This window comes from Anabrus simplex, chromosome 14, assembly GCF_040414725.1.
Source record: "Anabrus simplex isolate iqAnaSimp1 chromosome 14, ASM4041472v1, whole genome shotgun sequence".
Lineage (NCBI taxonomy): Eukaryota > Metazoa > Arthropoda > Insecta > Orthoptera > Tettigoniidae > Anabrus > Anabrus simplex.
The window spans coordinates 74,105,855-74,127,701 of record NC_090278.1 but is presented as its reverse complement, the minus strand read 5'-3'; the positions used below and the strand labels follow the sequence as shown (position 1 = coordinate 74,127,701).

General features: G+C 39.8%; 1 protein-coding gene across 1 annotated transcript in view; it reads right to left on the bottom strand.

Annotated features, from left to right (window-relative positions):
* Nucleotides 1-21,847, bottom strand: part of Cdep (Chondrocyte-derived ezrin-like domain containing protein) — a 510,959-nt gene that overhangs the window by 6,071 nt on the left and 483,041 nt on the right. Inside the window, exons 18-20 of the mRNA XM_067158544.2 lie at nucleotides 18,177-18,459; nucleotides 9,628-9,779; nucleotides 1,303-1,562 (exon numbers count right to left, since the gene is read on the bottom strand). Of these exons, the coding sequence (XP_067014645.2) occupies nucleotides 1,303-1,562; nucleotides 9,628-9,779; nucleotides 18,177-18,459 (695 nt within the window). The remainder of the gene's footprint in view (nucleotides 1-1,302; nucleotides 1,563-9,627; nucleotides 9,780-18,176; nucleotides 18,460-21,847) is intronic.

Here is a 21,847-nt window from a genome sequence, read left to right as displayed (position 1 = left end):
ATTATACAATTACAATAATTTGGTATTTGACAAAGTAACAGACACTATAGCTCATTCCATGTTAAGAAAACAGTATTGCTCTTATGACAACAGGGTTGCCATATCAAACAGCTCTGCTCAACATCATTATGGAAAAACGGCGGCACAAAGTTGTGAAATTCAGCATTTAAGTTCAAGACAAAAAGCGGAAGAAACTAAGCTACAAATTATTTTTATGAACTAAAGGGGACAGGGGTTTACAGGGACTATTTTTGGTTTGTACAGAATCAGAGGTGAACTACAACACACACAAAACCTCAGCAATGAAGTGTAATGCATACTGGGGGAGAAAACAGACAAATCATTTTTATGGGCTCGAGGGGTGAGGGATACATTTAATAAATTTCTCTAGGCAATTAAGGCTAGAAAACTGACACAACAAATTAAGACTGTAGATGACTTCACTACAGAAGTGAGCTGTCGGTGGTTCACAGAGTGGGGGACTACACGAGGCTTGTACCAGAGCAACACAAAAGAAGCGAAATGAAGGAAGGCAACAAAGCGATGACTGTTCACACCATTGTGCTTCCTCCCTACGAATTGTCTTATGAAAAAGAAAATGTTATGTGGTAATTTTAATAACTCACGGGCAAAAATTCCTCATCCTTTATCTATATTTCTTAATACATTGCAAACTACAATATAATATCCCTTAATCACGAGGAATTATGGGTGTCTAAGAAGGGGTATGTTCACTCCTTGTAGGTCCCTAAGGGCAATACTGTTTTCTTAACGTGGAATGAGCTATAGATAGAACTGCACAGACACACTGAATGAATGAGACTGCCAGTCTGATGAATGCACACGGCAAGAAGGTGAAACATACCTGTGTCCGTGACATTGGCAAAAAATATACCTCTGCTACCCTTCCTCACAGCACATACCACACGCCGCTGCGCTGTATGAATCGATTAGCCACAACAAACGGCATTTTGTGTGTATTTCCACTAAGTATTTTTCTTAATAATTAAAGAAATTAGCTGAACAATCAATAGGGATTGTACAAGTTGCTTTTTTATAATTTCTAGTTTCAAGCGATTTTTTAAATAACACTTAGGTCCTCAGTGTGTCGAAACTTATAAAAACAGATGGCTAAAATGGAATAAAAGGTTTTTTTTTCCTCCCCCCTCCCCCCAATCGCCGCTATTGATAGCAGGTTTACATTGCAGTCTTATACTTGATGAATACATTCAACAGTATATTGTGTCATGCAATTTTGATATTAGCGGGGAGGGAGGAAATATGTAATAAAAACATGCTTACCTGCCAAAAGTGTATTCACTCTCAGCTCTGAAGAAATAAACATGATTCTTGAACTGTAGCTTGAATACATAGTCTTTGTTGATGGAATCTGTAGGAGATGGTGTAGTGACTGTGTAGCCCAGCAGTGGCAAGCACGCCAGAGGGAAGTCATCTTGGAATGTCTTGTAGAAGAAGAGACAGAAATTGGTGAAAACTACCCACAACTTCTGCCATCCATTACTGTTCTTGAACTTTCGCAGTAAGTAGCCACTTAACTGATTCTGGAAGAAAGGAAAAATATATTTAACATTAAATGTGGTACTTCAGACAAAGTATATGGAACAGGCTAGATCACGTTTCAACAGTCATAATCACAAAGAGCATACAAAATTTCTTGGAACAGATACAAGAAAAGAACTACATCAAAAAAGGCAAAATTACAACATTATAACAGTAGTTGTGCCTTTGCTGGTGGGACCTACTGTTTACAGTGCACTATGTCTTCTGGTATGGGCTAGAGCAATTTTGTTAGTTTCATTGATCTGTCTCTGTCTTATGCTTGGTTTTGACAATTTGAAAGTGACTGATGTATGAGCGATGCTAGTAATGCCATTCCTTATGCAGCCAGTCCCTGCTATGAATGGTGTAAAACTGTTGCTCATAGGGTCGGTTAGTTCATGCATTTCAGTGGGCTTGGCAGACTGATATGTAATAGTAACTTCTGGCTCAGTGAGGAAAGCAATGGGAAACTATCTCATTCATTTCCCTAGTACATCTCTTCAGTAATGCCCAGGCCATCTATGACAGCTGATGGCGGAGCTGTTGAGGATCCAACCAGCCTTCGGGCTGAGGACTAAACAAACATACATACATACATACATACATACATACATAATACCAGTTAAAAACATCAGCACTTTATGCATCTGAAACTATTATAATTGATGGCAATCTTGAATAAAGATGATTGAAAAACAATAATGGAAAATCTTCACAAAAATCTTAGGACCAAAATGCAAAAATGGAATTTGGATGAAAAACACATGACATGAAATCTATCAAGTTACAGAAAAAAAAATTCACAGATACCATCATGAAACAGCGATTACAATTTTATGGCCACTTATTTAGAATGGATAATAACAGGCTCTCAAAGAAAATTTAAATCTTATCAATGGAAAAAATCACAATAATTGGCTAAAAGAAATTCGTGAAGATTTACATGAAATTGCCATTAATGAAGAAACCATTCAAGATAGAATAAAATTCAGAACCTTAATTCACAAACACAAATTTTCTGTAAAGCCCACCTGACAAAATACAGGATGGACTGAACAACGTAAAAAGGAACACAGCGAGAGGATGAAGAGATATTGGGAAGAGAAGAAGAAAAATAAAAAAGTGCCAATAAGTTCAAACGTGCTCCTTAGTTGTGCATAACGAATCAAAAAACAAACTACTACTTCCAACACTGAAAAGCAGTAATCAACATTTTTTTAAACCACACACACATCTTTATTACAGACTGTTTTGCCTTTCAGTGTTCAAGCTACAAGCCTCTGGGAATTAACTAAATACCTCCACAATCCTTCAATCGCAACTAGGTCTATGGCCTCGTGTAGATCTAGATCTCTTTTCTTTGAATAATTTCACTGAGTGCTTAAAGTTGCCTCTGTGAATCACTGGTAGTGGATCCCAAGATAGCAGGTCCAAACCCGGCAGAGGGAGTCGGGTTTTTGAAGGGCGGAAAAAAGACCCTTCAACACTCCATGCCATACGATGTCGGCAGGTAAAAGATCTCTGGTGACACATTTGGTGTTTAACCAACAAAATTCATTAAACTCAAGACGCCCAAGGGAGATCTGATTTACTCTGCCATCTGGCAGGCCTAAAGTAAAACAGAACATCAAAACTGACGAGCAGACAGCCAGATGGCATCAAATTAAAATGTCTCTACATTTACATGATACTGTCATTGGAATGTGGTATGCTATCAACAACATAAATATTTCAATTCTTCATCTAGCCTAAATGTTATATCACATACCAAGGTCAACTCTTCTGCTTGTTTATCTCCATTTTAAATGGTCTGCAACATCTTCCTGATTGCTGTTGGCTGATTCCATGTCCTCCTTGATTTCATCAAGCCACTGTTTCTTGAGCTCACTTGCCTGCTATGTTGAGCTGTGGTGCTCTCTTTGCTACAGTGTCATCGCTACTCCATACCATCTGAGATGAGCTTCCTGCATTTTTTTTCTTCCTCCCAGGTATTGGTGTGACACCAAGAATCTTTCCTATATGGACACAGGTGACGTGTTCAAGTCTTGATAAGTCAGTAGAATAACACAGCATCATCTCCATCTCCTTAGCATGGAATATTTGCTCACATCTGTTGGATACTGGCCAACATTCAGCTCCATATAAACCCACAGGTCCAATCACAGTGAGGTAGATTTTGGATTTCAGCCATACAGGAATTCTCTAATTATATACAGTACGACGCCAATCATCTACTGCCATTTTCCCCGGTCTACATGCGTTTGCATTCACACTTTTCTGATGTTACATATTAGTATTTCAAGTTTTCTCTTTATAATATTAAATTACTTGTGTCAAGAAGCCCGAGTGGCCAAAAGTCAAAGGAGGAGGTGTCCCATTAGAAAATGTGCTGTGCGTGACCCCTGAGTGTTGCGGCTAGCTGTGGCGTAGCTGAGCAGTCTGTCAAAGAAACCAGTCGTGAAGATGGCAACATGTCATGAGTTAACCGACTTTGAACGTGGGATGATCATCAGCGCATGGCGCATGGGTTATAGCACTGCAGAGATTTCATATGAATTCGGGTTTCCGAGATCAAATGTCGAGGGTGGATATTTAATATCACAGAGAGAACGTTACCACCTGCACAAACCGCCGCACGTGAAGACCATAGGTGTTCAACGAACAGACATCACGTCGCCTCCACAGAACCATACTGGGCACTCGACGGGCTACTGTAGGTCAGATTACTGCCCAGTTGAATGTTGGTAGTCAGGAACCCAATTCTACCCGGACTGTAAGGAGGCAACTGCACCGCATAAGCTTCACCAGCCGACGACCTACTCGTGCCCCTTTGCTGACGCCTCGACACAGAGCTCAACAACGTGCGTGGGCCTGTGAACATTGGCAATGAACCATTGAACAGCGGCAGCATGTGGTATGATCTGATGAATCCCGGTTCCAGTTGTATCAAGCTCATGGGCAAGTGAGAGTGTGGCGTATTCCCCATGAAGCTATGCTCCTGCGTGTCAACAAGGTTGTGTCCAGGCAGGAAGGAGGTGGCTCAGTTCTGGTCTGGGCGGTGTTCTCATGATCACAATTAGGCCCCATTGTTTGGCTGACAGCGGATAGGGGAGTGCTGACAGCGGATAGGAGAGTGCTGACAGGTGCACATTATGTGGACATTCTTTCAGACCATCTGCATCCCTTTCTGGCCCTAGAGTACCCTGATGGAGATGCCATGTTCTAACAGGACAATGTACCATGTAGCATGCAGGTGGTTGGAGGAGCACTCCAGTGAAATTACAACTATGAATTGGCCCTCCAGACACCCCGATGTTAATCCAATCGAGCATTTTGGGATGCTGTCGATGCTGGTCTACACTTCATGAACCCCGCACCAACTACATAAGACCAATTGCAAGTAGCAGTGCAAGATGCGTGGGTCCAGATTCCTGCAGAACCATTCCAACACCTTGCAGAGTCGATGCCTCGCCATACTGCTGTCATTTTGAGGGCTCACGGAGGAGCAACTCGTTATTAACATCACATTCAGTGTCTTCCAATGACTTTTGGCCACTCATTATAAAATACTCTAGCATATAAAAATTTATTCACACATCTTCTTCCACCAGGTCTTTTCCCAATTACTTTATAGTACGGACCGGCCGAAGTTTTACGGCCCGATGCCTCTCCCGACGCCAACTCTATGTGGCAGCATGTATTCACTACTGCACATTTCTGTGGTGATTTCTGGCGTGATATGTTGAATGTAAACAGAGATGTGTATGAAGACAAACCAACACGAACACCCAGTAGCCGAACTATCATCATCATCATCATCATCATCATCATCATCATTTTAGAGTTTCAGTTTCCCTGGTACTGTTGGCGAGTTTCTTCCATTCTGTCTTATTGAGATATGTCCTGTTGTTAATGACGTCCTCCAGTGTCCTTCCCCAATCTGCAATGTCCATCCAGTGGGTTCTTGGTCTTCCCACCACCCGTTTTCCTGCCACATGTCTCTCTAAGTTAACATATGCTGCCCTTGTTGGCTCCATCCTCATTACATGCCTAAACCACCTCAATCTGGACCTTCTGACCTGATCTAAAAATTATGTCTCAATCCCAGCTTCCTTTCTGATCACTTTGTTCCTTAACTTGTGCAGTGGTTTTTTTTTTTTTTTGAATTGTGGACCTTAGGAACTTCATCTCAGATGCCTGCAGCCTTGATCAATCTTGCTTAGTGAGGGTGCTTCCATGGCTAAATGGTTAGCGTGCTGGCCTTTGGTCACAGGGGTCCCGGGTTTGATTCCCAGCAGGGTCGGGAATTTTAACCATCATTGGTTAATTTTGCTGACACGGAGGCCGTGTGTGTGTGTGTGTGTTATCATTTCATCCTCATCACAACGCGCAGGTCGCCTACAGGCATCAAATCAAAAGACCTGCACCTGGCGAGCCAAAAATGTTCTCCGACACTCCCGGCACTAAAAGCCATATGCCATTTCATTTCATTAAGGGAATGTTGTAGTTGCGTGCAAACACAAGTTGGCAGGACAAGTTGGTTCAAAATAACTGGTGGGCTGAGACAGGGAAGTGTTCTATCACCAATCCTGTTTACAATAGTAATGGATGACATCATGAGAACAGCAAAAGCAGCATATGGAGGAAGAGAAATGAACATGATGTTATTTGCAGATGATATTGTGATTTGGGGAGAAGACGACAGGAAGGTTCAAGAACAGTTAAATGTGGTGAATGGGAAGATTGAAGAATGTGGATTGAAAATAAGTGTAGAAAATAGTAAAACTCTTGTTATGACTAGAGGGGAGAAAGAAGGGAAAGGTCAGATTAGACTTGCAGACAAGCCCCTGGAAGTAGTGGAAATGTTTAAATACCTGGCGAGTGAATTAATGGAGAATGCTCGACTGGATGCTGAGATTAATAAAAGGATTCAAGCTGGAAGTTGTTTCTATCATAGTGTAAGAAATATGTTATGGGACAAAGATGTGCCAATGGAAGCAAAGGATACTATGTACAAGATTTATTACGTACCCATAACAACTTACGGAGCAGAAACTTGGACAATGACAAAGGATGAGAGTCGAATACAGGCAGCCAAAATGAAATTCTTGAGGAGTATGATACAGAAGAGTAGAAGAGACAAAATAAGGAATGAGAAAATCCGGGAAGAAATTGGAGTGGAAAAAATGAATGATAGAATAGAGAAGAGCCGACTAAGATGGTTTGGGCACATAAAGCGAATGAGCGACGAAAGAATGCCAAAAAAGGTGATGGAAATGCAAATCCAAGGAAGGAGAGGCCGTGGACGACTACGATTGAGATGGAAGGATACCATCCAACGCAGCATTATAGAAAGAAACCTGGACTGGGACACAGTGTTGGAGGAGGAGTGGTGGAAAGACCGAAGAAAGTGGAGAGGAACCATATTTGCCCCTACCCGGCTACAGCTGGATAAAGGGAAATGATGATGATGATGATGATGATGATGATGATGATGATGATGATGATGATAAGGGTGCAGGTTTTGATACCCTACAGTAGGTTAAGATCAGTATGAAGAACTGATTGAACATCACTAGCTTTGATTTTTTTGGTACTATGGGATCCCAGAGGAGTGTTTGTATTTGCTGGTAAAAGTGAGAGCTCTTCTGCACTCCATTTGCCACCTCCTTTGTGGCTAGTGTATCTCAAGATATTACACTGCTGAGGCATGTAAAGCTTTCCACTCTTTCTAGTGGATTGTTTCCTAGCATGATGTTCGCTGGTTGTCCCTCTCTATTGCCATCACTACTGTTTTGAGTTTGTTCATCTTGAGATTGAACTCCTGGAATGTAAACTTTCATTCATTGAGTCTCTACTGTACTACAACGCCGTGGTCAAATATGTATCCTTGTCCGACATCTCAATTTAGCCCCAAGTGCCCATGCTCTAAATTCCTCTTCTGCCTTGAATCATCCATAACAAGCTTATGATGTCTTTGTCATACGTTCTTAATGTACTATAACCAAAACAAATAGAAATAAATATTTGAGAATTTTAACATTTCCTTAACGCTAAATGCAGGTTTTGCCCTATTGTGAATTACGTTAAATTCTAATATAAAATTGCATTGCTCTTATGGAATAATTTTCAGGACTGGAAATTAATTTCTTCCGTTAAACACAGGTTTATGCTAAATCGAGGTCACGCAAAATTGGGGTTATACTGTACCTCCAATAATTTTATTCAATGGGCCCTTTGGTACTTCCCTTTAAGAAAGCATGCAAAATGACAACTCCACACTTCACTTTAGACCTCATGTTATGCATGTTACTATTTTCACCTGAATCCAAGAGATCGAAGTGGGAAACACAGTGGTGGTCAACAGTTCTATTAACCCTACATTAGTTGCACCCTCAAAGTAACGTAATTTGTCGCACATTGAATTCTGCTCCACACATTACATTTACATTTCTTGAATTCAAATTTAACTTATTTGCATACTTAAAGGAATATTATGCAGGGATTACAAGTAGGCCTAATTAGAATAATGATGAGAAATACAGAAATACAACATGAATTTGGAAAAACAATGACAAAAGTATCACCAGACATATAAAGATTTCCTGAAATATTTAAAAGACATCATAAAAACAAACATGTGGTAATTTTTGTGAAATTAGAATGATTGCAATAATTTGTTGTGCCCACATTATTCAAATATGATTAGTCTCAAGCATCCTGGATATCTTCTTCTAATATAACCAACCATTCTACTGCTATTTTAAATCACATTCAATATTCTAACGACACAAGAGTGCCATACTGTCTGCCCGATGAAGTAATGAAATTAAACAGGCTAAGAATAGTGGTAGCGCACTTTAACATGCATGCAATTCTACAGTACAACAATGTACCTTTTGAATAAAGCAACAAATACTGTCAAATTTGTATGGTAGCCAACGAGGAAAGATAAAGGAGCCGCTATATTAGAGCTGAAGTGTCTCTAATAGAAAACGCCCCAGCATTTGCCTGATGTGAAAATGGGAAACCACGGAAAACCATCTTCAGGGCTGTCAACAGTGGGGTTCAAACCTACTATCTCCTGGATGCAAGCTCACAGGTGCACACCCCCTACTGCACGGCTAACTTGCCCGGTAGAGAGAGTGAAAGTATTTTACTATGGAACAAAATTCTGAGTGCGACTAATTATGGATTAAGCTCCTATAGTAGCTGTCAGTCATTTTAAGTTAACTGTTTCTAGTTCTAAGGACTGTTGCAAAATACCTTGTCTATATTCTATTAATAGCTGTAATACCTCTCAAATGAACTAGAGAAACAAGGAAATGCCATTTGGTCCTTGTTTCAATGACGGTGAAATCCTGACATTAACCTCCCCGCGGTAGAGAAGGGGCAACAACTGCATATAAAAATAATATTTTATATGCAGGCAGCTAACGAAAGAAGGGACCGATTATCTCCTGGTATAAGGAGATCCCCTATACAAAGTGCCAGCAGTCTCTTTGAGAGTAGATGAGCGGGTATGGGTAAGGGCACTCTATTGTCCTGGGGACAAGAAATTGTTCCCAAAGGTGGAGGAACCAGTTTGGTCAAGGGCATTAGGGTGCAGAAGGCAACGGAAAACCACTGCATTAAAGATCCTGAGAGATATTCCAATAAATACCATAATAATGGCATGGCTGCAATGTCAAGATCAGAGTGGCATGTGGATTGCCTACCTCCGTTTGGAGAAAACGTCTTAAGAAAAGTTGTAATTGGTGAGTAAAAATTTTTTTTATGGTACAAATAAGGGTCCTTTCCAATGATACTATTATTTTTATCTTGAGTACAATAACATTTTCTCAAAAAAAAATAAAATAAATAACAGACACAAATGAGACCCTTTTGAAAGTCTATGAATCTGTAAGTTTTCTTAGAAAATGTGACAGCAGTTTGTAAGCTTGCAATGAATAAAAACTGAGATTTTTTTTTTCCTTTGAACTGGAATTGCAGACATGAGAGGATTAAATCCAGTAATATTGTTCTTTGTTCACTCTATAGTAACAGAACATAGTGCAAATGACATACTTCCACAGCCCGTAACTGGTCTTTCATGCTGATGCTGGTGTTCCGATGCCAGCAAACGTGAACTGTAGTATTGCTTCGCAAAGCAGGAGCTGCCTTCTCACGGTTTGTACCGTTCTCCTCGCCACATTTGTCCATCACTTCATCGGACGAACCTGGAGAAATAAAGGATTAAATTGAGAAAATTGTAATCGAAAGTAATAAGCAAGTCACTATAATTAAGTCATATGAACCATAAAGTCATAGGTAGTTAAGTGTAAGAAAGGGCCCACAGCCCTCACTTCAACATCAATGAAGATGATATCTATATAGATAGAAACAACAAATGTAACACATGGTAGGATAAACCCAATAACAAGTCAAAACTTGAAGACAGAAAAATGTAGGACACACATGAAAACATAGAAAGGGAAGGACTGTCTCCTCATCTTCACACACTGTCATCTTGAAGTAAACTGTCACTATCCTCGTCAATTTCAATTCTTCTACATCCATTTCTTCTCAGTCCCCTACGAGCTCATTTCTGCTTCCCAGCTTCATCAGAAAAGTAGGCTTCAACACTCATTCAGGGGCCATCTTGATGAGAGATTTTTAGTCTTGGAGTGGAAAGTATGGATAAGACAAGAGAGAAAATAATAAAGATTGATAAAGGTGCATACCTGCCAACTTTACAAAAACAGAAATCAGGAAATTCTGATATGAAAATCAGGAAATACAATTGGTCAAAACTGCTTATTCTGTGTGTTTTGCACAATACAGGAGTACTATGGTGTATATCAGGGCCTCTCAAACGCCCAAAATCTCACGCGTGCAAATCGAGGTGCAGAGACTCCGTGCACAGTGCATCAGTCCGACTCGGCTTGACTCGGATGGTATAGTGTGCTGAGAACGACAAAGCGTTCTGTGATAGACGACTTGTTTATCAGTGAAATATATAAGCATAAGACAACAACATAATAATTGAGCAACCTGTTTCGAAGAAAGCAAAAACTTCCGAAAGTCCATTTCAATCAAACTGGGAACTTTCGTATTCTTTTGTCAGTCGTGACGATAAAGTCAAATGCTTAATCCGTGGGACAATAATTATGTGATGCATTCATCAAAAAGATCTATTTTCCAATACAAAGGCTTTGCACAAATTCTACGAGAATTTATCGAAGGAAGATTTTCCTAAGCTACATCAAGAAGCAGCTAAGATTATTTCTATGTTTGGTTCCACATGCATATGTGAACGGTATTTTTTCCTGTTTTGACTTGTACGAAAACTAGACTGCATGCGAGTAGGCCTATTTCTGATTGTAATGTAAAGAAGGCTCCCAGAATTGCTGTCAACCGGTCCCTTGTTCCAGGCATAACTGGTATCATTGTAAAGATAAAGGAAAAGAAGAGCTAGAGAAGATAAATTGGCTGCTCAAACCAAATTGAAAGAAGAACGTTTTAACACCGGTAACATTGTCCCATACAACAGTGTCACCGCTCACCGCACATAAACATTCCGCAGTGAGGGGAGAATCAGCGGGAAAGGTGGAGAAGGCGAAGACAGGCTGAACGGGTGAACAGGTGTAGGGGAAGTGGAGTGGGGGTTTGCATTCTGGTCAACATAGTGAAGTCTTCTCCTGCACCTTGCACGGGTGCATGCACTCTGAGAAGCTCTGGTGTATATTATAACACATTTATGTCTCAAAACCCGACTGTTGCTATACGAGGTTGCAAGGCTAAAAATTACACATTTCTATTCCCTCACAGGAAGTATGTGAGTGAGATGAACTGTCTCTGATAAGCCTTCTGAAAATAGTATGAACTCGTGCTCAATACGTGTGAATCAGTTAAGCACTTAGATGCCATTACTTAGCAAATGCACAGATCAATATATTGCATCACGCGCCCGCAAAATTATGCGCTCAATTCTATTTTTATCAAGTAATAAATTAAAATTCGCCAGAACTGTCTCGAAATGGCTCCTAAAATCTCTAGAAAATTCACTAGTTGCTATCTTTGAAATTCTGTCATTGAATTACTAAAAAACTCAAAATCTAGTGACTAGTGTCTAGAATCGACTAGACTGATGTGAATGAATATGAATGTAGCACACGAGAGATTGACAATCAATATATGCGTCACGATCTACAGGTTTCAATAAACATTGCACATTTGCCTGCATTTCTCGTATTAATAAACATCAATATTTCATTTGAAAGCGGCCAATGAGCGAAGGACTTCTGGCCACTGGCGTACAAAGCTGAAATAGCAGGATTTGAAAATGAATGTTTGCAGTTCACCAAAAAATAAGCTAAAATCGGGAGAAATAATAGAATAAGTGTTGAAAATCGGGAGTCTCGCACCTAAATCGAGAAAGATGGCAGATATGCAGGTGACATCCTTCATCACAGTCAAGGATGAAATCCACAAGAGTGTACAACAAAAAATTGGAAGCAAAGAGACAAAGGCCTTGCTCTTTGCAGATGACATAGTAATATGGGGAGAAGATGAAAAGGAAGTACAAGAACAAGTTACTGTACGGTATCAGGAGGTAGAGGAATATATGATTCTAATAAGTGTGGAGAAGAGTAGGACAGTAGTGATGAGAGGTAAAAGAGAAGGAAGAGGAAATACTGAAGTAAATAGAAGACCATTACAAGTTGTGGAAACATTTGGGCAGTATACTTGCAGAATATGGGAAAAGAAATGAAGAAATTGGAAGGAGAATCCAACAAGATAATGGTTTTACCAATGTGCGACAGGCATAGTATAAGCTATAAATTTCATTTTTGTTCTGAATAAGTGTAAGTATTATATGCGCACCTTTTCTGGATAGATTTACACCCTAGTGCTGAATTGGTTGACTTCGGCAATCTTCGAAATTCGTACTGGCAACCTTTGAAACACAAACTATGAATCGCTTGTGCATCGCTGTGTGACATCTGGCGTACACTTTACGTACTAGTACTGTTGTTATTTACACAGCAAAGCCAAACTATACAATTCACTCTAGGAATAAGATTCACATCGAGAAATGTTATATAATGTTATATAATGTGTGTGTGACACAGTTGTTGGCTTAAGATAACAAAGGTTTAGGAAAATTCATATCGATCGATCATATTATCAATTCAATTCAGATTTCATTTCCATTCATTTGGCAGTACTTACGGAACCGGAATTGCTCCCTCCTTACTCCTCAAACCCGTTCACAAATGTATCGATAAAAAGTGCGCAGATAATACAAGAAACAAATTGACAAGAGGGTCCACCTTTTTTTGATACATTATATCAAGTAAGTGATATTACATCAGTCTCGGGACTAGTTTCAGCCACTCCCCTCCCCTCCTCTCCCTATCTACTCCTTTGTTTACACTGCCTGCTTCCTCCAGCAAGTCAGTGCTTTTTCTACATCAGACATTACAGATGAGTCTCATAAATAACTTTTCTCCTTTTTAATTTATTTTCTGTATGTTTATTCATTCCTAATTCTGGCTATCATTTCCAGATTTACTTCTTTTCCTGAGGTCCTAAGCAAACTTAAAGACATCATATCATGACAAGAATATCATAACCATAAATTTTGTTATTATATGTTATTAATGTTATAATTATTCCTGCAACATTGTCTTTATCTGTTATCCATATCTTTAGTTATCATATAATCTGTTTAATCTTTATTTGACTGAAGATGGCAACTAAGAGGCTGAAACTAGTCCCAAGAACTTATGTAATATCACTTACTTGATATGGTGGACCCTCTTGTCAATTTATTTCTTATAATAGGCATAGTATGGAACTGGAACGTCCCAGAGAAACACAAGAAAATTCCGTACTCAACGTATTACACAACATAATTTATACTCTTAACAATAATAGGTATTTGTATTTCTTCCTGTACTGATTTGTTTAATGACGTGAAATGAATACATTCAGCCAAAAAGGGAAAATTCAGTAATGTTTTAGAAAGTTTAGAAATTTATCTTGCTAAAAAAAAAAACCAACAACTTTGAATCAAGTTTGAATGAAAAAAGTACAGATGAGAACCCGTTGTACAAGGGCAGATTGGAAGGTAAAGCACAATACTTTTTTCCCCCCAAAAAAGTTTAATATGTACAAAAAAACCAAACAAATCACCTACTTTTCTACATAGTTGCCAAGTTTCTCAACACATTTCTCCCATCGTGGTACCAGTTTCAATAGACCCTGTTCATAGGAAGTCAGTTTGGATGGAGTATAGCCATCTGCGGACTGCTGATTTCAGTTCCGCATCTGTCACAAAGTGTTTTCCAACCAGAAATATATTCATGGGACCAAACAGATGAAAGTCCGACGATGCCAGGTCCGGACTGTGTGGTGGATGCTGGAGTACCTCCCACCCAAATTTAGCGAGTTTCTCACTAACAGGAGCAGCAACATGGGAACGGACATCGTCATGAAGTAGTCTGATACCGTCAGCATTAATACTGTGGTGTTTGTCACGAATGGCACAACGCAACTTAACCAAAGTTTTAATGTAGGCTGCAGCATTCACAGTGGTCCCATGTTCAGCAAAGTCCACTAATAACACACCAAACATGTCCCAGAACACTGTCACAAGCACTTTCCTAGCAAAATCAGTCACTCAGAATATATTTTCGTACTGGGGAACCAGCATGTTTCCGCTCCACAGAGGCCTGCTTGGTTTTGGGCGTGTAGTGGTACACCCACGACTCATCACCAGTGACGAATCCTTTCAGAAAGTCATGCTCTTCTGTGGTGTAACGTGTTAGGTGATCCATGCTTGTCATCATTCGCTAGCCCTTATGGCTGTCTGTCAGGTTCTTAGGCACCCAGCGAGCACTAACTTTACGGAATTTCAATGTGTCATGAACAATGTCGTACACCGCACGATAGGAAATGTTGAATGTCTATGATAAGGTTCGCAGGCGCACATGCCGGTCGTTCAAAATTGCTACCTCAATAGTGCGGACATTCTATGGAGTTAAAGCTGATACCGGCTGCCCGGAGCATGGCGAATCACTAAAGTTCACACAGCTCTCTGGGAAGAATGCATACCACTTGGAGATATTGTTACGGTCCAGACAGTCGTCCCTAAACACGCCACGCATGTCCCTGTGAATTTTACTCGGTGTATGCCCTTTGGCCCACAAATATTGAACTACACTTCGCTGCTCTTCACCCGTGGACGACAGTAACATGCGCAACATATTTGTTTCGTGGTTCAGGCTTCTCTCGCTAAAGCTGCACATGAAAACAAAATATTCTCTGTAGCGCAAATTTCAAAACTATACTGTTGTAAAATTTCAACATTAAAGCTGCAATACCAGGGGAGAAAAAAAGTATTGTGTGTTACCTTCCAACCTACCCCCGTATAAACTAGTGTTTAATCATTAAAGGAAGAAAACAAAAACAAAAGAAGAAAACGATAAAACATGAAGATCTTAAATATTTAGGTATTCTCATTCAACATCATCTAAACATTAAACTTTTATGTACTGATAATTGGCATAATATATCACTAATGTTTGTTTATTCGTTGATATGGGCTAAAACAAAAGAAAGTGTTATATTGTTTTTATTCTTTGATTGAACTTCACTGATGAAGGGAATGCACTATGTTCCTGAAACATGTATGAATAAATAATTTTCAATTATAGAAGTGTACTGACAAGGTGGACCAAGCACATACTATTTTAAATAGTTTTTGATAGCGTTATACAACATAAGCGGCACGCATATGGACGACAAAACGTGATGAAAGCAGAATCCAAGCAGCTGAGATGAAATTCCTTAGAGAAATAACTGGGAAGACATGAAGGGATGAAATCAGAAACAGAAATCAGAGAGAGAATTGGATTCCCTGAACTGTAAGACAAGATAGAGACCAGTAAACTGAAATGGTATGGACACATGATGAGAAAGGAAGAGGATAGAGTTCCAAAGCGAGTATTTAAAGAGAAAATAATAGGAGGAACAGTGAAGGCCCAGAAAGAGGTGGATCGATATAGTGAAGGAGAGTATATAGAAGAAAAAGTAGAAGAAATATTGGAGGAAGGAAGGGAGTGGTGGAGTGACAGAAAACTGTGGAGGTCCTTGTTTCACCACCAACCCAAACGACTGAAAACGGGAGAAGAAGAAGAAGAAAAAGACAGGTGGTAAAAGACTAGAGACACAAAAGCAGAAAAAGAACCCAATGGGCCAATATAGAGTATGTTAAAAAAAGGAAAACACAAGATGAATATAGTCAAATACAGAATGATAGGATAATGAACAGAAGTGAGGTTGATGAGGAGAGAACCAGTTTATTTGAAAATGGCAGTTTAACCCTTAGCACTATGCTCGTATTTATTTTTCTGGAAATGTCTGGCTACACAACTATCTGCTCTTAAGGCTAAAACAATTTATGTTTGTTTTGTTTTTGTTTTCTAAAATTTTTTTAACGTCACACCGACACAGATAGGTCTTATGGTGACGACGAGACAGGAAATCAATCAATCAATACTGATCTGCATTTAGGGCAGTTGCCCAGGTGGCAGATTCCCTATCTGTTGCTTTCCTAGCCTTTTCCTAAATGATTTCAAAGAAATTGAAAATTTATTGAACATCTCCCTTGGTAAGTTATTCCAATCCCTAACTCCCCTTCCTATAAATGAATATTTGCCCCAGTTTGTCCTCTTGAATTCCAACTTTATCTTCATATTGTGATCTTTCCTACTTTTATAAACGCCATTCAAACTTATTCGTCTACTAATGTCATTCCACGCCATCTCTCCGCTGACAGCTCGGAACATACCACTTAGTCGAGCAGCTCTTCTTCTTTCTCTCAATTCTTCCCAACCCAAACTTTGCAACATTTTTGTAACGCTACTTTTTTGTCGGAAATCACCCAGAACAAATCAAGCTGCTTTTCTTTGGATTTTTTCCAGTTCTTAAATCAGGTAATCCTGGTGAGGGTCCCATACACTGGAACCACACTCTAGTTGGGGTCTTACCAGAGACTTATATGCCCTCTCCTTTACATCCTTACTACAACCCCTAAACACCCTCATAACCATGTGCAGAGATCTGTACCCTTTATTTACAATCTCATTTATGTGATTACCCCAATGAAGATCTTTCCTTATATTAACACCTAGATACTTACAATGATCCCCAAAAGGAACTTTCACCCCATCAACGCAGTAATTAAAACTGAGAGGACTTTTCCTATTTGTGAAACTCACAACCTGACTTTTAACCCCGTTTATCAACATACCATTGCCTGCTGTCCATCTCACAACATTATCGAGGTCACGTTGCAGTTGCTCACAATCTTGTAACTTATTTATCACTCTATAGAGAATAGCATCATCCACAAAAAGCCTTACCTCCGGTTCCACTGGGAAGGAAGTGGCTGTTGTCTAATATCTTGGAACTTGAAAATAGGTGCAATGAGTATGATATGAAAATTAGCCTCCTGAAGACTAAATTGATGTCAGTAGGTAAGAAATTCAACAGAATTGAATGTCAGATTGGTGATACAAAGCTAGAACAGGTCGATAATTTCAAGTATTTAGGTTGTGTGTTCTCTAAGGATGGTAATATAGTTAGTGAGATTGAATCAAGGTGTCGTAAAGCTAATGCAGTGAGCTCGCAGTTGCGATCAGCAGTATTCTGTAAGAAGGAAGTCAGCTCCCAGACAAAACTATCTTTACATCGGTCTGTTTTCAGACCAACTTTGCTTTACGGGAGTGAAAGCTGGGTGGACTCAGGGTATTTTATTCATAAGTAAGAAATAACAGACATGAAAGTAGCAAGAATGATTGCTGGTACAAACAGGTGGGAACAATGGCAAGAGGGTACTTGGAATGAGACTTTAAAAACTAATTGAGGAATGAACTCGATTGATGAAGCTGTACGAATAAACCGGCTTCGGTGGTGGGGTCATGTGAGGCAAATGGAGAAGGATAGGTTACCTAAGAGAATAATGGACTCTGTTATGGAGGTTAAGAGAAGTAAAGGTAGACCAAGACAACGATGGTTAGACTCGGTTTCTGAAGTAAAGGTAGACCAAGACGACGATGGTTAGACTCGGTTTCTAACGATTTAAAGATAAGAGGTATAGAACTAAATGAGGCCACAACACTAGTTGCAAATCGAGGATTGTGGCGACGTTTAGTAAATTCACAGAGGCTTGCAGACTGAATGCTGAAAGGCATAACAGTCTATAATGATAATGTACGTATGTATGTATGTATGTATGTATGTATGTATGTATGTATGTATGTTTTTCAGTTAAAATGTCCCCATCCAACAGACCAATCACCCTCAACAGTGTCATATATCCTTACTCCGTATGAACACTGCAAAGAGGTTTGGATTTATCCAGGCTTTTGGAAGACTACATACTTTATTTTGCTGCTATAGCCGTTAAGATATGTGAACCAACTGCTTAGGGTTGTTATACTAAACTTGCAACTGTGAGCCCAACACAGTTCCTTCTCTCCCCACCCCCACCCCTTCCATACTGTCATAGCCATAAATAAGATTGACACTCGAAACCATCGTTTGACTTATCAGATGGAACTTACTGCAGGATTTGAGGCTGAGGTACTGCAGCTTGTTGTCCCCTCTCTCCTTGGCTGCTTGCACTGCTGTACTCAGGTCCTCTATCCACTTGTCCTTCTCCTCCTGTGAGCCTGCAGCCACGGTAAGAGCCCGGTTACCACCGTAGATGGTGAAACAGTAGTTGGCTCCCATCCTGTTCTCAGGATCTTCTTCCAACATCACTCCCCGGAGTGGCATCTGCCCATGCACACGGAACTGGACCATTGGAACGACGCTGCGGTTTGTATACAGCAGTACGTCTGAAAACTGTAGGCAAGGAACAGTTATTTCCTTCCAAATACAATTCACAAACATAGGGGAAATGAACAGGTTTTATTTGCCATCCTAATTGTATTCAATTAGACAAATTCAGTGTATTTGTTTTTCAAGTACACTCGAAATCTTTAGTATCTAGTGGCCAGAAATACTCATTTCAGGCAAGAAATCAGTACAGCCCTCAGAACCACCCAGTACCTGCTTACACGCTCTCTCTCGTTGGTCACATCCATCAGACGCGTTAACACATGCACACATCTCAAGGATGAGGTGTGGTGGAGAAAACTGAAGTACGCGGATATCTAGCACAAACGAAACACACGCGGAGGGGAAGGTACTTGCTTCCCTGCCTGCTCATATGTCCCACTGGTCGACAATGAAGGGAGGAACTACACGCCTCCTTCAAGGCATCAGACGTAATGTGTATGTCAACTCATTGAGGGTCAAATTCTCCAGTCTCTTTCTAATTCTTGTGTGCGAGGTCTGACTGAAATGTTAGCGGTCTCGGCTATAACTTGATTGGACATTATAAATTTTCCAGCTAACTCATTCTTGGTTGCCAGCGTTTCGCCCCTGTGTGCTAGGGTGGACTCATCAGTTGGTACCTAGCACACCTACCAAGACGCTGGCTAGTGCATACCGTGGAGGCCACTGCGTAGGCTAACTGGAGCCACCGGCAGTGCCAATGCACCAAGAGACTTTGTCTCATTATCAAAAATTGATGCCTACTTGGCCATCAGATGATATAGATGTTGATTCCCATAGGGAATCTGAAATATTTGTCCTGAATGAGTAAATTTATAATACCAATATAAATGGTCCGTTATTGGACATTATAATTTTCCAGCTAACTCATTCTTGGTTGCCAGCGTTTCGCCCCTGTGTGCTAGGGTGGGCTCATCAGTTGGTACCTAGCACACCTACCAAGACGCTGGCTAGTGCATACCGTGGAGGCCACTGCGTAGGCTAACTGGAGCCACCGGCAGTGCCAATGCACTGTACGCTGCAATGCAATGCAATGTACGCTGACCATTCAGCCAACGAGTCGGACAATATCCAATATACATGCCACATTCAAAAGAAAGTACACCTGTAAACTTTTCTGATTTAACACTGGTTTTCTGCCAGATAAATCATGTATATTTCCATACTTTTCTTTCCTTCGATCTTTCCTTGTATTGTGATTAGCAGGATGTTGTAGGTTTCTGGGTGTTTTATTTTACAATCCCTTTAATATCATTTTAAAATAAAAACAAAATGTTGATATATTTAATCCTTAATAATGGACGTAGATTATCTGTAACATTACCATGTCTATGTTTGTTTAATGTTAATATTATTCTGGAGGATATAACATTAACAAAAGGAGTCAAAAACAATTTTTAAATTAAGTAACCCTCTTTGAATTATGAAAAATCACATTACCTTTCTTCATGTGACAAATATCTTATTTCTCCAAATCCGAGACGACCCTAAATGCAACACGACCCCCACTTCTTACTTCAAAAAAGATAAATCAAACTTAGAAAGTACTTTGTGAAATCATATGAATGCCTTTCTACCAAAGTATGCATTTTTAGACTATCTTTGTCTTCACACCAACGCCGAACATTGGCTTTAGTTATGCCGTATTTTCTTGGAGGTGCACAATTATTCTTTATTTCTGCAAGTTTAATAACCATTAGATTAAAATTGGCATCATAACATAGAAGAGAACACGTTGAAAATTTGCCGGCAATACCTGTTCCACGTGTCTCAACAATAAAACGATCCATCAGAAATATATTCCTGCTCTCTATAAAACTGTTACTTTTATTATACTCCACATGGCTCTACTTCTAAATTGATGTTTTGGCCGATTTTGACTCTGTCTGGTGGTTATGTGCTTAAGCATAGACATCTAACCAATCCCAAGCTGCCATTAATATTGATTTATATCGACAGAACACAATCTCAAAACTCAGTTGCCAAGTCTAATGTTTACATTCACCACGTGGTTAACCTATCTCGCTCAGCGTGTATGGTATTCTGCACTGTTCACGATCTTTTGCATTTTCCTTCAGTAATTAGTGTGTTTTTCATATTAGTATCTCTCTAGTATAGTACAGTGCATAGTTTACAGTTTACCATAGCATAAGTTAGTACAATATAGTTTTAATTATTCAGAGTATAAAATAGCTGTAGTTTTATTTATGTCCATGTATCAGTGTACTTAGTTCGTAGTGTTTACCATGTCTCAGTGTAGTTCGGGAAAGACAAGTGGCAAGAAATCGAGAGGTGTGGAACAAGGCACACCCTTGAGAAGCCAGGTCCGTGAAATTGTGTCCAACGTGCGCGAGTACTTTGAGAAAGAAAAGGAGAATGGTGCTACATTGCTTCCTTTAGCACAAGTTGTACAGAGAACCGCCGATGCTACGAAAGTAAATACATAGTAGTGGCAGTTGGGAAGCAGAAATGCCACGCTGCGGAACGATCTCCTGGATCCTCTTAAGTTTGAAATGCCGGGTAAGAAAATAAATCGGACCAAACTAGTGACGAACTTGGACAGTTTCCAGAAAGATGCCATTCGACGGCCTATTTATGACTACTACCGCAGAAAAGACCACCCTACTCTTGCTAAACTACGCGAGTCTCTGAGGGGAAAGCGAACTGTTTAATTCACTGAATGTTGTGGTAAAGGAACTGGGATTCCGTTTCAAGAAATTAAACGGCCGGCAAGTATTAATGGAGAGAAGTAATATTGTGTTTTGGCTGTGCCAGTTTTTAAAGGATGTTATGAAGGAAAATTTTGATTCGATTGTGTGGTTAGATGAAACATGGATTAATGCAAACCATACCATAGGAAGAGACTGGACAGATGATTCTGTGGAAGGTGTAATGGCAGTGCCCACTGGAAATGGGGGAAAAATTATTATGCTGCATGCCAGTACCGCAAACAGATTTGTACCTAACTGTTTATATATATACCAAGGTTTAAGAAGACTGGAGATTACCACGAGGAGATGAATAGTGTTAATTTTTAGAACTGGTTTGAATACACATTAATGAATAACCTGTCGGAAAATTGTACGATAATAACGGACAACGTTCCCTACCATTCCATAATTCAGGACAAAGCTCCGACAATGACAGCAAAGAAGTCCATTCTTGCCGAGTGGTTAAGAAGACACAACATTCCTGTGCGGGACGACATTAAGAAAGGTGAACTGTTACGGCTTGTGAATGAAAACAAGCCACAATTTCTAGTATATGTCGTGGACGAAATTGCAAGGCGTCATGGACATAAAGTTATTTGACTTCCACCTTATCATTGCCACTTCAATACAATAAAGAAAATTAAGGCTCTGATTAAGGGTTATGTTGCAACCAAAAATAAGCG